This window comes from Chiloscyllium plagiosum, unplaced genomic scaffold, assembly GCF_037043375.1.
Source record: "Chiloscyllium plagiosum isolate Xiang-an unplaced genomic scaffold, Cpla_swu_hap1 HiC_scaffold_34, whole genome shotgun sequence".
Lineage (NCBI taxonomy): Eukaryota > Metazoa > Chordata > Chondrichthyes > Orectolobiformes > Hemiscylliidae > Chiloscyllium > Chiloscyllium plagiosum.
The window spans coordinates 44,482,944-44,497,261 of record NW_028270172.1 but is presented as its reverse complement, the minus strand read 5'-3'; the positions used below and the strand labels follow the sequence as shown (position 1 = coordinate 44,497,261).

General features: G+C 41.5%; 1 protein-coding gene across 1 annotated transcript in view; it reads right to left on the bottom strand.

Annotated features, from left to right (window-relative positions):
* LOC122564346 (Y+L amino acid transporter 2) overlaps window positions 1-14,318 on the bottom strand; it is a 144,433-nt gene that overhangs the window by 26,992 nt on the left and 103,123 nt on the right. Inside the window, 2 exon segments of the mRNA XM_087978645.1 lie at window positions 1,272-1,421; window positions 8,616-8,712. Of these exon segments, the coding sequence (XP_087834771.1) occupies window positions 1,272-1,421; window positions 8,616-8,712 (247 nt within the window).

Sequence of the window (14,318 nt, the reverse complement as noted above, 5' to 3'; positions counted from 1 at the left end):
CCCTAATGTACTATATTTAGTATGCATTTCCTTACTAAAGGAGGGGTATAGTTGCATGAGAAACAGATCTGAGAAGGTTCATTAAACTGATTCCAGGGATGATGAATTAAATTATGAGTCAAGTTCAAGCAGGTGGAGTCTATACACATTGTCTAAAAGAAGAAAGTGATGTGATCTTATTGAAAAGTACCGAGGTTTTGCAGGGGATTAAAAAGGCAGCTGCTGAGAGGATGCTCCATGCCACTCTGCCACATGGCACAATCTAGGGGGCACAGTTAAGTTATTTTCTACTTAAATAAAGATGTGGAGGAATTTCTTCTAGGAGGGTCTTTACACTTTGGAATTTTCCTTCCCAGAGAACAGTGCAGGCTGGCGACTGAACTGAGGCAGATCTTTCATTGACAAGAGGATCAATGGTTATCGGGGCTGGCAACAAAGTGAATTTAAGGCCATAATCTCTGTCTACTGAATGACAGAGAAGGTTCAAGATGGTGAATGACCTGCTCCTATTTATTATGATCTTATTCAGTTTGAGGCATTAACCAAATCATCCAGTAAGTGTGGGCCCAGCTACCTCTCCTTGATACTTAAGTCACATTGCCATCACCAACATCTCAAGGCCTATATTGACGAGAAATATAAATACGGCAGTGCTTACAGCTGTTGGGAGGCTGGATATTCTCTGGCTAGTAACTCAAAGCCTCACCATTCACTACACAATATATAAATGATGGAACAATATGTGTTGAATGTGACAAATAAGTGATAAAAAGATTTTCTCCAGACCAGTATAACGCAATAATGTTACGTGTTTGGTAACAGACCTTCACTTGACCAGATACCTCTTCCTGCAGTTACAACATAATATTTATGATATTGATAATCAGATCTTCTATTAGACGGTTACAATGTAATGCTATAATATTTGGTTGCAGACCATTCTCTGCTCAATTCTAGTACAACATTGATTGTACATAGGAATAAATCTGTCTGGACAGTTACAATGTAACATCAATAGCACCTGGGTGCAGCCTGTGTCACTCTATTGCTGGAGCTTTTAACTGATGGAAAAATGTCAGGGATTTAAACAGCTTTTAAAAAATGATGACAACAAGTCAATGACTTGACCATGTTACTCTCCCAACAATATAGTCAGACCTGCTGAGCAGGTCCAGTACTTTGTTTTTATTTCAGATTTCCACATCCAGAGCTTTTTGCTTTTATGAGTTTTTTTTTTAAATCAGCAGGTGTCATTTTAGCAATGTTCTTACCTTTACAGGTCTTGGTAGATCTGGAAACTTCCACCTCAGATAAATCTGACTTGCAACTGATAGGCCAATAAAGAGCCAATAGTTAAAACTGAAGTAATTAATAAGGTTGTAAATATCTTCTACGCAGAGAAAGATCAAAGCCATTCCTCCCTAAATAATAAAACAGAAACCAAGGCAGTCAATATAAAAACAAAGCACAAACAGCGAGTGAAAACCATTTCAATTAATTTTGATGGTTTACAATTTTAAACACATTTTGATGTTTGTACAGTGTACGACACAATAAAGAACATGGACAAAATAGAGGGAACTCAGTCTGATATTTGTCAGATTTGTGTACTGATGTTTGTTTGTGGCCTTATTAGCATATAACTTGCTCTATGAAGATGTGCAATAATTGCAGATTCATTTGGAAGTTAAACGAGTGAGTAACCAGAAGTGTGTTAAGGGGGAGGGGAGTATGTTAATTATACAAAGAATTTTCAAGAATGCTCAAAAGTTTTTTCAGCTATCCTCCAAACTGCAGAGAGTGAAATCCATAGCACCAGAGTGTGCACTTGCAATCAATCAGTCTCCTGCTGTAGTTCCAGTCTCATCAAAGGTGTCAGAATAAATGCTGAGGAGAGGCCAGAGTCCACCCAGTGAGGAGGACTACTCTGCCTACAGTCCATCGCTGGTTAGACAGTGGCACAGACAAAAATCTGGAGCACATTCTAATGCTCAGTTGAAGCGAAGTGTTGGGGGAAAATATGAAAACAAAATACAAAAGTATGGGTGGAGTGAGTCTGTCCACTAATCTTTCTGTTATCAAGCTTACAGATTCAAGCCAAACATCAGCATGAAACTTGAACTTGCTGTTAGACTCATGTTTGCATGACGTTGGACAATCATCGATGAAGTAAAGGAAAGCCCCTGTTACTGATATCATGAGTGGACCCGTCTTATTGATATCTCAGTAGGAACAGCAGTTGCTTTCACAGCAGATTTATAACAGGGATTTCTTTTTCCCTGTGTCTTTCAACCTGTGTCCTTTTCCCAGACAAGAGAGTGGGAATCCCAGAATTGGTTTCTGAATTTTTAAATTCCTTCTGAGTCTGACCAATTCCATGGAAATCTAGGCTCAAAGCCTTTACTGTGAAAACTCCACTGCATTAAATCGCTCGAGGGCAGCTGGATAGCTTCTTCCAGTTTCAAGCCCGTATCCCTCTGAACCAGATAGCGAAGACAAAAACTTTGATTTTCGCAACCTGTTTTGTTATGGTTATTCTATCTATTGAGTAATACATTTTTTAAAAATGTTTTTAATTGAAAAGATTTATTTTTTATAAAATTACAAAATTATAACAATAAACCAATAACCACACTATTCTATATATAAAAATACAAACAAAACAAAACTATACTCATGTACAAGATAAACAAATCAGTCAAAGTAATAAATAAATAAATAATTTAACGCCGCTCAGTGCTAGGAAATAATAGCTCCCAACCTTAGAGAGCACTAAATATTCCACCCGCATCTATTCGAAACTCTGTTGGGGCACCAAGTTTGCATAAACAAAGCATTATGGCTATATAAAGGCCCTCATTCAAATGGCAGAGAAATCTGCTTCTTGGTAACCCATAAAGGGCTGCCATGTCTTACAAAAATGTTCAGTTTTTTGGTGCACCATATCTGTGAGAACGTCCAGAGGATTATGTTCCACGACTAGCTTGCGCCAACCCGACAGACCCGGTGGGGGGGGGGGGGGTTCAGACATCCAGCACGTCAAAATGTTTTTTTTGCTCAAAAAAATAAGAATATTAAAAAGTTTTCTCCCATGTCTATGTAAAGAAGATAAACTGGGCAGGCCGAGGAGAAGAGAGACTGGGTCCATCTTAACTTCCGTCCCCAAGACCCTCTCTGTTACTCCTGCCACAGCTTTCCAGTACATATGAAGCCTGTGGCAGAACCACAGACAATCAGTGAGAGGACCACACTGAAGATACTCCCACCTTAAATTTCGAGAGAGGATCTGGTGCCAGATGGACACCACGTAGAATCTTCAATTGCATGGTATGGGTCCTATTACAAATTGAAATCTTTTTTGCATTCTCACAAATATCCTCCCATGCCTCAGAAGAGATCTCAACTCCTAACACTCTCTCCCAAACCTCACATAGTTGGTCAATATCATCGAAGGGAACACCCCACAACAGGTGAGAGTGTGCTCTTGGCATGAAGCACCCTCTTCTCTATCAGATCTGTAGAAAATTGGTCAAAAGCATAGTTTCTTTTTGGATAAAATCTCTGATCTGGAAGAAACGAAAAAGGCCTCTGCTAGATAGTCCATACTTATGGATTATTTGGTTAAAGGATGTCATTATTTACCCCTCAAATAAATCACCCAAACACAAAACTCCCCTAGCTGCCCAGAGTTTAAACTCAGGGCGCATTGTCCCTGGCAGGAAACCTGGCATACCAGCTATAGGGTAAGAAAAGATGTTTTAGACATATTACCTTCACACTGCTGAATTGCCCTCCATGCTTTGACAGCATTAATAATTATTGGATTATGGCAAGAATAAGAAACAAAGAAAATTTACAGCCCAGGAACAGGCCCTCCAGCCCTCCAAGCCTGAGCTGATCCAAATGTACTGTCTAAACCGGTTACCCAATTCCTAAGCAAGTTCTGCATTTTGTCCTCATTTTGTCTAGAAATAACAAGCTAATATGAGGAGACTATGCTTGGGAGGCCTCAATATCCAACCATATTGACGCCGGGTCCTCACAGACCCAGTCACTTACAAAAGATAAAAGGGAGCTTAATTGATATCTTTTAATGTGCGGGCGATCCACTCCCCCCCCAACTCATGGGGCAATTGCAAGTTTGGGAGCTTAATCAGGGGTCACCTACGGTGCCAGATAAAAGAGCTAAACCAACCATTAAGTCTCTAAAAAGCTTGCCTGGGAAAAATCAAAGGGAGTGTCTGCATAAGGTATAACGGATGAGGAAGGGTATTCATTTTAATAAGAGCTACTCGACCTAACCAAGATATTGGAAGGGCCTCCCATCTTTGGGGATCTTGTTTAATCTTGTCTAACAAGTGGACAAAATTAGCCTTAAATAGCTGATCGAAGATAGGAGTAATAAAAAGGCAGAGATACAGAAAACCTCTCTGTGACCACTTCAAGGGAAACCGTGACTCACCCTCAACGTCAGATATTCCCGGAAAAACCCCCATAGACATAGCCTCCGATTTTGAAAAATTGATCTTGTAACCCAAGAAAGAGCCAAATGAATTGATACACTTTATCAAGCGAGGCTCAGTAACTGCGGGGTTTGAAAGAAAACTAAGAAAGTCATCCGCATATAATGTGATCTAATATGCCTTTGATCCCACTTCTGTTTGGATCCCTACGAATAGCCTCTACCAGTAGCTCAATCACCAACGTAAAAAATAGAGGTGAAAGGGGACGACTTTGCTGACTGCCCCAACAAATATTAAAATTGCTAGATCTTACACCATTGGTGAGAACCGCTGCTGCAGGATCACTATAAAAGGACCCTCACCCACCTAATAAAGACTTCACAGGGACCAAACCATTCCAAAGTATAGAAAAGGTATGGCCACTCCACCCAATCAAATACTTTCTTTGCATCTAAACAAATCACTAATCCTTGAACCGATTGCTGCTGAATCACATTGAGTAACCTCCTCATATTGTTGGAGGATCTGCGGTCCTTTACAAAACCCATCTGGTCCTCCAAGTTTGTGAGAAGATTTGTAGCTCGGGTGCTCGTTGTTGTGGTTCTGTTCACCGAGCTGGGAATTTGTGTTGCAGACGTTTCATCCCCTGTCTAGGTGACATCCTCAGTGCTTGGGAGCCTCCTGTGAAGCGCTTCTGTGATCTTTCCTCCGGCATAAGCACATCGACCTGGACCCAATATACCGGCCACTGCAGCGGACAGCTGGAACTGACAACCGGAAGCGGCAGATTGAAACCACTATAAATGCCGGAGGAAAGATCACAGAAGCGTTTCACATGAGGCTCCCAAGCACTGAGGATGTCACCTAACGTCTGCAACACAAATTCCCAGCTCGGCGAACAGAACCACACCATCTGGTCCTCTTTGACAATGGAAGGCTACACCGTTTGCAGTCTTAATGCAAGAGTCTTGGACAGAATTTTTAAAATCAGAATTGAAAAGCAATCTGGGTCTAGAAGAAGCACAGTCCTCCTATGTCTTCCCTTTCTGAAGGCTTAGAGAGATATTAGCCTCTCTCAAGGATGGCAGGAGGCAATCATGACTGGATGAGTAGTTGCACATGTCCAACATTTGCCCTGACAATATATTTATAAATTCTTTCGTAAAGTTCACTAGGAAGACCATCAGGGCTGGGCGCCTTTCCACTCTGAAGCTGCTTCACTGCCTCCTGTCCCTCTTGCACTATTAAAGGGGCATTAAGGAGAGACGCCTGTTCGGAGGTCACGCCTGGAAAATTTAGGTTCTTAAAAAAGGACTCCATCTTATCCCATCTATGCTCACAGCGTTCTAACTGGTAATAGTTTGGAGTAAAACCTCCAAAATGCAGCACTGATCTTCTTAGAATCACAAGTGAGAATCCCAGTCCCTTCCCTAACTGAAGCAATAGATTGGGGGGGGGGCAATCCTTTTCCTAGCCAGATATACCAAATATTTGCCCGGCCTATCACCATGCTCAAAGATCCTTTGCTTTGCAAAGGCAAGTTCCTTCCTCGCTGTCTTTGAGAGCGTGGAGTTTAAGGCAGACTGAAGAGCTGTGCCCTGCTGCAACTTAACCATGTCAAAACACGCCGACTCGGCTGCCTTCAGTTGTCCCTTGAGCAGGCGCTGCTGCTCTCCCTTCTGTTGCTTCTGACTGGCAGAGTAAGAAATAATTATCCCCCTAGCATAAGTCTTTGCAGTCTCCCAGAGAATAGATGGGTTACTAGCCGTATCCAAATTGACGGCCAAGAATGCTTTAAATTCATTAGAGAAGTACTTAATGAACTTGCTGTCCCTCGGAAGAAAGGGATTCACTTGCCAGTACCATGAACCTGTTACATTACCTTTAATCTCAACCACTAAATACTGATGCGTGATTGGAGATGGCAATATTCCCAACTGCGCAGAATATCACCGAATCCAAAAAAGTCACGGGGGTTAGGAAAAGATCAATCCTTGCATGGCACTTATGCAGATTAGAAAAAAATGTAAAGTCCCTAACCATAGGGTGGAGACATCACCAAATGTCCACCAGCCCCAGTTCCACACATAAATCAACTCGCTGCTTAGATTGTGGTGATGGTTTTGGGGGGCCTTTGGGCATTCTATCCACCTTCGGGTCCATAAGGCAGTTAACACCCACCGCTATAACGATATGCCCTGATACAAGGGCCATCAATTTGGAAAATGCATCAATCAACAATTTAAGGTGGTGTGCCGAGGGATAATAAACATTCAAATACCATACTCTTCACTGTATATTGAGGCTTTAAAAATTACAAACCACCCTACTCATCTTTAATACGACCTAACTTAAATGGGGGATTCTTCTGGACAAATATGGCCTATCCCCTGCTCTTAGTATTGAAGGATGAGAGAAACACCCAATCATACCCACCCTGCTGTAACTTCAGATGTTCCTTATCAAAGCGAGTCTCCTGCAATAAGGCTCAACAGCACTTTTTCCCTCTTGACCGGCGAATGACTCCCCTTAAATGTTCTAGGTGCACTATTTAAGAACACAGTTAGCCATGACCCTCCACAACAACCTTTCAACTCCCAAGAAGAAGAATTTGACTTACAAAATTTGGAGCATGACTAAAAACAGACTCATGGAGTCTAAAAACTATATGCATTATAACTACTATACCTAACAGAACTTTCAAAAACTACATCTCCAAAAAAAAACCAAAAAACTAAACCAAGTACAAAACACAAAAGGCATTTGATGAGGGACTCGCCCCCCCCCTGCCCACAGAGGGCACTTTCACCTCCCACACACATCTCCATTCCTCCTTCCAGCCTGAGCTGTACCCCAAACCCAAGCAAAGGAGAGAAAAAAAAGAGGTAATATCAACAAATAAAAAAAAAAGTGAGCACACTGCCCATTGCCAACTATACATTAACACCAATTAACACTGGGGGGAAAAAAAATCCAATAATACTTTAAGGAAAAGATAGGAATACAGAAAGCAAAGGAAAAAAACATTATTGTCCATATTCTTCAGTCTATTTTAAAGTGTCCAAAAAGTTTTTCACTTTTTCTGAGAAATCAAATGATCATACAGACCCCTCATGAGTAAAACAAAGCACCACTGGGTACCTTACAGAATACTGAATACCAAGGTCCCTCTGTTTTCTCTTAACCTCATCAAATGCTTTCTTTTTATGGATTACGGCCACAGAAAAGTATTGGAAGAATATTATTCTGGATCTCTTGCATATCAAGCCCTGTGGATCCTTCCCCAGCATTCTGGAAGCTCCTATAACCCTCTACTTGTCCCTATAGCACTGGAATTGCACCAACACCGGGTGGGGGCACTGGTCTGGGCCAGACCTGCTCACCGCAACCCGTTGCCCTCTATTGACCTTCACCCGGTCCGCCCAACCAAGGCACCCCAACCAAGAAATCACGGCAGCCAGTCTTCAAAAAAGCTCACTGGCTGCTCACCTTCCACTCCCTCCGGCAGGCCAACAACCCGGATATTCTTTCTCCCACCTCCATTTTTGAGGTTGTCAACCTGTCTGGTTAAGGCCCAGACCTGTTTCAAGGGCCTGGATCCGCTCCGTCGAGGACTTGAACACGGTCTCTGACATTGCAGTTCACTGCTCGACTTCTTCCATCCACTTTCCGAGCCCTTCTAGCTCCTTCTCGTGCTTGTGCTGAATGGCCGAAAGCGGCTCCAGCCAAGTATGACTCTCCTCGATCATCTCCCGGAGCTTCACAAATTCTACAGCAAGGGCTGCTGGGTCGGTGATTCCATCACAGTTGCCGTGGGCAAGGCCAATGCCATCGGCGAATGTCATGTGCGTTGGGACTTAGTCAAACTTTCCCCTTTAGTCATCCTTGTTTGCCAAAACAAGATTTAAACAGTTCCACAACTGTTTAACAACAAATTTTCTGCAAGAAAACTTAAGTGGGGAGGAGGCAAAAACACCACTATGCCTGGGTTGGGTTGCAGAGCTCAGCATGGCAGGCCTTTCAGTTTGCTGCCATCTTAGGTCCCAGAGAGTACCACATTTAACATATAAACATCTTCAAATAAGTTTCAGCAAACATTTTTTTTAATATTATTAAAACACGGTAATAAAAATAATTCCTAATTTTACTTACATTAAAACACAGGGCTGGAATCGGGGTGTACTTTAGAACATGGATCATACACAGAACACTGGGTAGATGACCTTCACGTGAAGCGACAAAGTAAAGCCTGTAGTATGACAAGTTAGACATAAAGGAGTGTGAACATGCTATCAACACAAGCAGCATCACAACTTAATGACCTACTTAATATACAGCGCAATGAAACCACAGACAGAGAAGTGCAGCTTAGCAAGTGAGCAGTATTTTGAATACAGGATAGATTGCTAGTCTGGACTAGAAATGTCCCAAACTGGTTCTCAAACAGTGTATTTTGAAAGGAAATACAGAAAAATCAATATTTCACACCTTTTACTGTTAAAGATCAAAAAATGAAAGAACATGCATGTGTACAGTACATTTCACAACCTCCAAATATTCCAGAGCACTTTTCAGCTTGGTGAGTACAAAGTTTTTTTGAAGTGGAGTAGGAACAACAGTAGAATAGTACAACAGATTGCTAAACAAAAATGGAAAACACTGCAAATACACAAGGATATCAAAATCAAAAATGGATCAGATATTTTCTGCTATTCACACTGACTATTAACACCAATTCTGCATCCATATCACTCCTCGACTAATATTTGCCTCACATCAGGATACCCTCACATTGATTCCACTTGCTCCACCCCTACCTTCTTCAACAGCACAAAACAATTATTTTCAAACCCTGTTCAATTACAATGGTAATTCACATTGAATTCAAATTTGTGAAATTCTTTACACAGATGGATATAGGGGTGGACTTGTTAAGTATAGTCAAGACTCTCATTCTTGTAAAGTCAAATGAGTATAATGCAACCTACTCCAGCTTTCCTCATGAGAAAATTCCTCCAGAGCCAAAATCAGAGTTGTGAATGCATGGAATGCGTTGCCAGCGGTGGTGGTGGAGGCAGAGTCATTGGGGACATTTAAGTGACTGTTGGACATGCAAGTGGATAGCAATGAGTTGAGGGGTGCGTTGGTTATGTTATTATATTTACATTAAGATTAAACCTCAGCACAACATCGTGGGCCAAAGGGCCTGTTCTGTGCTATACTTTTCTATGTTCTAACCTAGTGAACCTCCTCTGGACTGCCTCTAATGCCGGTATATCTTTCCCAAGATAAGGATGGCCAAAAACTGTTCACTGTACTCCAGATGTGATCTGACTAGTACTTTATATATTTTTAACAAGACCGCCCCACGTTTACACCCTATTCATTTTGAAATGAAGGCCAACAATCCACTTGCCTTCTGTATTACCCGCTGAACTTGGAGGTTAACTTTTTGTGATTCATGCATGTGGACTCTCAAATCCCTCTATGTTACGGTTTTCTGCCGTCTTTCTCAACTTAAATAATATTCAGCTCCTCTATTCTTTCGGCCAAGTTGCACTGCCTCATATTTTCTCAAAGATATTCCGTCTGCTCAGTTTTGTCCCCTCAATCTGTTGATAATTTTGGGAGGCTATTAGTGTGAAGACTGATGCAACTCCTCTGTCATTTCCTGGTGATCCATTATCTTTTCCCCAGCCTCATTCTTGGAGAAACATATGCTTATTCCGGTCTCTTTCTTCCTTTCCTAGATACTTAAAGAAGGTCTCACCATCTGATGTTTTTGTATTATTTGAAAGATTATCCTCAATATTTATTTTCTCCCTTTTTTGGTCCTCTTTGGTTGGCTTTTAGAAAGTTCCTAATCCTGTGGTTAATCGCTAATCTGTGCTATATTGTATGTTTATTGTTTCAATTTGATATTAACCTTAACTTTCTTGTACTTAGTTTCAATTTCATCAACACATTTGAGTGTTGCGTATAACAAATGTTTTAAGAAACATAGTAGAAAGATAAATAATTCAAAAATATAAATACATTTCCTTAATAAAATATTCTAATAATGTATACATATTTAGTAACCAAGCAAGACAAGGGAGTGTTTCTTTAGTGTCAAGTTCCTGTTCTTTTGCATCAATAGGTACATAACTTATTTGAGCAAACTGACAGCAACTAGAGAACAATCATAAGACTATAAACACCATAAGATATAGGATCATCATTAGGGCATTCGGACCATCGAGTCTGCTGCACCATTCAATCATGGCTGATATGTTTCTCAACTCCATTCTCCTGCCTATTCCCCATAACCTTTGATCCCTTTACTAATCAAGAACCTAACTATCTTTACCTTAAACACACTCAATGATTTGGCCTCCACAGTCTTCTGTGACAGTGAGTTCTACAGATTCACCACTCTCTGGCTGAAGAAATTAGTCCTCATCTCATTTCTAAAGGGTTGTCTCCTCACCATCAGTCAGTGCCCTCGGGTCCTAGTCTCTCCTACTAGTGGAAACATCTTCTCCACCTCCAATCTATCCAGGCCTCTCAGTATTCTGTAAGTTTCAATGACATCAACCCCCACCCCCAAAATCCTTCAAAATTCCATCTGTATGGAGCCAGTGTTCTCGCCTGCTCCATGAATGCCCATCAATTCTGGAAAGCCTCATCTGGATCTGCTCCAACACTGGTTCATCCTTCCTCAGATATGGGGCCCAAAACTGCTCACAATATTCCAAAATGTTTTGACCAGAGCCTGATATAGCCTCAGCAGTACTTCTTTGCTCTTGTATTCTAGCCCTCATGAAATGAATACTAACACTGCATCGGTCTTCCCAACTGCCAACTGAACCTGCATGTTAACCTTAGCAAAATCCTGAACTTGGGCTCCCGAGTCCCTTTGTGCTTCAGATATCGGAGACCTATCCCATTAGAAAATAGTCCACACCTCTATTCTTCCTACTAAAGTGCATAATCTCACACTTTCCTACATTGAATACCATCTGCCACTTCTTTGCTCACTCCCCTAATCTGACCAAATCCTTCTGCAAGCTCCCAGCTTCCCCAATACTACCTGTCCCTCCACTTATTGATGTGACATCTGCAAATGCAGCAACAATGGGCCAAGGACTGGCAAATGGAGTTTCATTTAGATAAAGCTGTGGTGCTGCATTTTGGAAAGGCAAATCAGGGCAGGACTTATACACTTAATGATAAGGTCCTGGGGACTGTTGCTGAACAAAGACACCTTGGAGCGCAACTTCATAGTTCCTTGAAAGTGGAGGTCACAGGTAGTTGGATAGTAAAGAAGCCGTTTGGTATAGTTGCCTTTATTGCTCAGTGTATTGAGTACAGGGGTTGGGAGGTAACATTGTGGCTGAACAGGACATTGGTTAGGCCACTATTGGAATACTGCAAGCATTTTTGATCTCCCTGCTATTGGAAGGATATTGTGAAACTTGAAAGGGTTCAGAAAAGATTTACAAGGATGTTGCCAGGCTTGGAGGGTTTGAGCTACAGGGAGAGACTGAACAGGCTGGGGCTGTTTTCACTGGAGCGTCGGAGGCTGAGATCTTAGAGATTTATAAAATCACAAGGTGCATGGATAGGATAAATAGACAAGGTCTTTTCCCTGGGATGGTGGAGTCCAAAACTAGAGGGAATAGGCTTAGGGTGAGAGGGGAAAGATATAAAAGGGACCTAAGGGGCAACATGTTTACACAGAGGGTGGGGTGTCAATGGAATGAGCTGCCAGAGGAAGTGATGGAGGCTAGTACAATTACAACATTTAAAAGGCAACTGGATAGGCAAATGAATAGGAAGGCTTCACACTGATATGGGCCAAGTGCTAACTAATGGAACTAGATTTATTTAGGATATCTGGTCAGCATGGACGAGTTGGACCGAAGGGTCTGTTTCCAAGCTGTACATCTCTACGACTCTAAAGTCAAAACTGCAAAATTGGCTTCATCATAGAAGACAGGGAGAAGCTGTGGAGGGACATTTTTCTGACTGGACGCCTGTGACCAGTACTGTCCTACATGGATTAATGCCGGGACCATTGTTGTTTGTAATATATATGAATAATTTGGTTGAAAATACCCGCAGTCTGATTACTAAGTTTGTAGTTGACATGAAAATTGGTGGATTTGTGGATAGTGAAGAAGGGTATTAAAAGGATACAGCATGTATACATTATTTGGAAAGTTGGGTGGAGAAATAGCACATGGAGTTTAATCTGAACAATTATGAGGTGATGCATTTTGTGAGGCCAAATGCAAAAGCATAGTATTTGGTAAATGGTAGGACCCTTAGGAGTGCTGAGGCACAGAGGGCTCTTGAATCCAAGTCCACAGCTCACTGAAAATGGCAACAAAAATGGATAAGGTATACAGGGGGGTGTCTGGCATACATGCCTTTATTAGTTGGGGAATTCAGTACAAAGGTTAGCAAGTCATGTTGCAATTGTATAAACTTTAGTCAGGCCAAATTTGTGCAGCCTTAGTCACCACAGTATAGGAAGGATATGGAGGCTGTGGAGAGGTTTACCAGGATGTTACCTGGATTGGAGTGTATTATAAGGAGAGGTTGGACAAATATGGATTGTTTTCACTAGAACACTAGAAGGTGAGGGGCAATCTGATAGAAGTATACAAAATTATGAGAGGCATGGATAGGGTGGACAGTCAGTCGTATTCCCAGGGTGGAAATATCAAACACTAGGTGGCATAAGTTAAACGTTAGTAGGGGCAAATTTAAAGGAGATGTGCAAGGCAAGGTTTTTATACAGAAGATGATAGGTTCCTGTAGTGCGCTGCTAGGGGAGGTGATAGCAGATACGATAGCAACATTTAAGAGGCATTGGGACAGATGCATGAACAAGGAGAGATTAGAGGGAAAAGGACCACATGCAGACAAATGGGATTAATCTAGAATGGCATGCTGTGCAAAAGGGCCTGTTCCTGTGCTGTACTATAATTCAGACAGCATTTCAAAGATACGTCGCAAATAAAAGGTAAAAAAAAACTTAAATCTAGACAAACAAACACCAATGGTGTCCAAAACCTGATCAGTAAAAAGAAAATTTACAAAAAGAATTATTGTTGCTGCATCAGCATAACTCTGTTTCTTCCTCAGGTGGTTGTGAAGCAGGACCAGAAGACACAGAATTTGTAACAAAAGATTACAATGTATCACTGCTTCACAACCATCTGATGAAGCAGCAGCACTTCGAAAGCTGGTGCTTCCAAATAAACCTGTTGGACTCTAACCTGGTGTTTGGTGATTTTAACTTTATTTCGTTACACTATAGGTACTGCAATAACATCTCTGGGCCTTTTCTATAAATGAGCAAGACTCAAAATCTGGCAGAGACTTGGTTCTGAGATTGCTGGTACTTGACCCATTTTTATGGGTTATCTCAGAAAGGTGATGCAGGGATTTCATGAACTCTCCAGTCAAACAGTGTGACTCCTGTCCCCTCCAGTAAGGACTAAATGGACAGCATTTTCCACTCCATTGAGCAGGGTGGGCAACAGCAAGAATATTCGGAAAACATGAAAAAAATAAGTTTCTCAACGTTGAGAAAAATGTTTGATTTTCCCTTTCCAGTTTAAATGGTAAGTTCACAATCTCATTAATTAGTAGTTGCCAGTTTATTGAAACTGCATTTTGCACCTCATTAGCAGTCAATCTCAGCTCATTTCAATGCAGCTCCAAAGACTCCCTCCTTTCCTGAGAAACTGGACAATGCCATTCCCAATATGGAAGAGTGGGGGTAGTGGCAGCAACTCCCTGCTTGCTTCGCCAGGCCTTCCTGTGTCTTCATGACCATTTCTCGGCATCCTCCACTCTTTA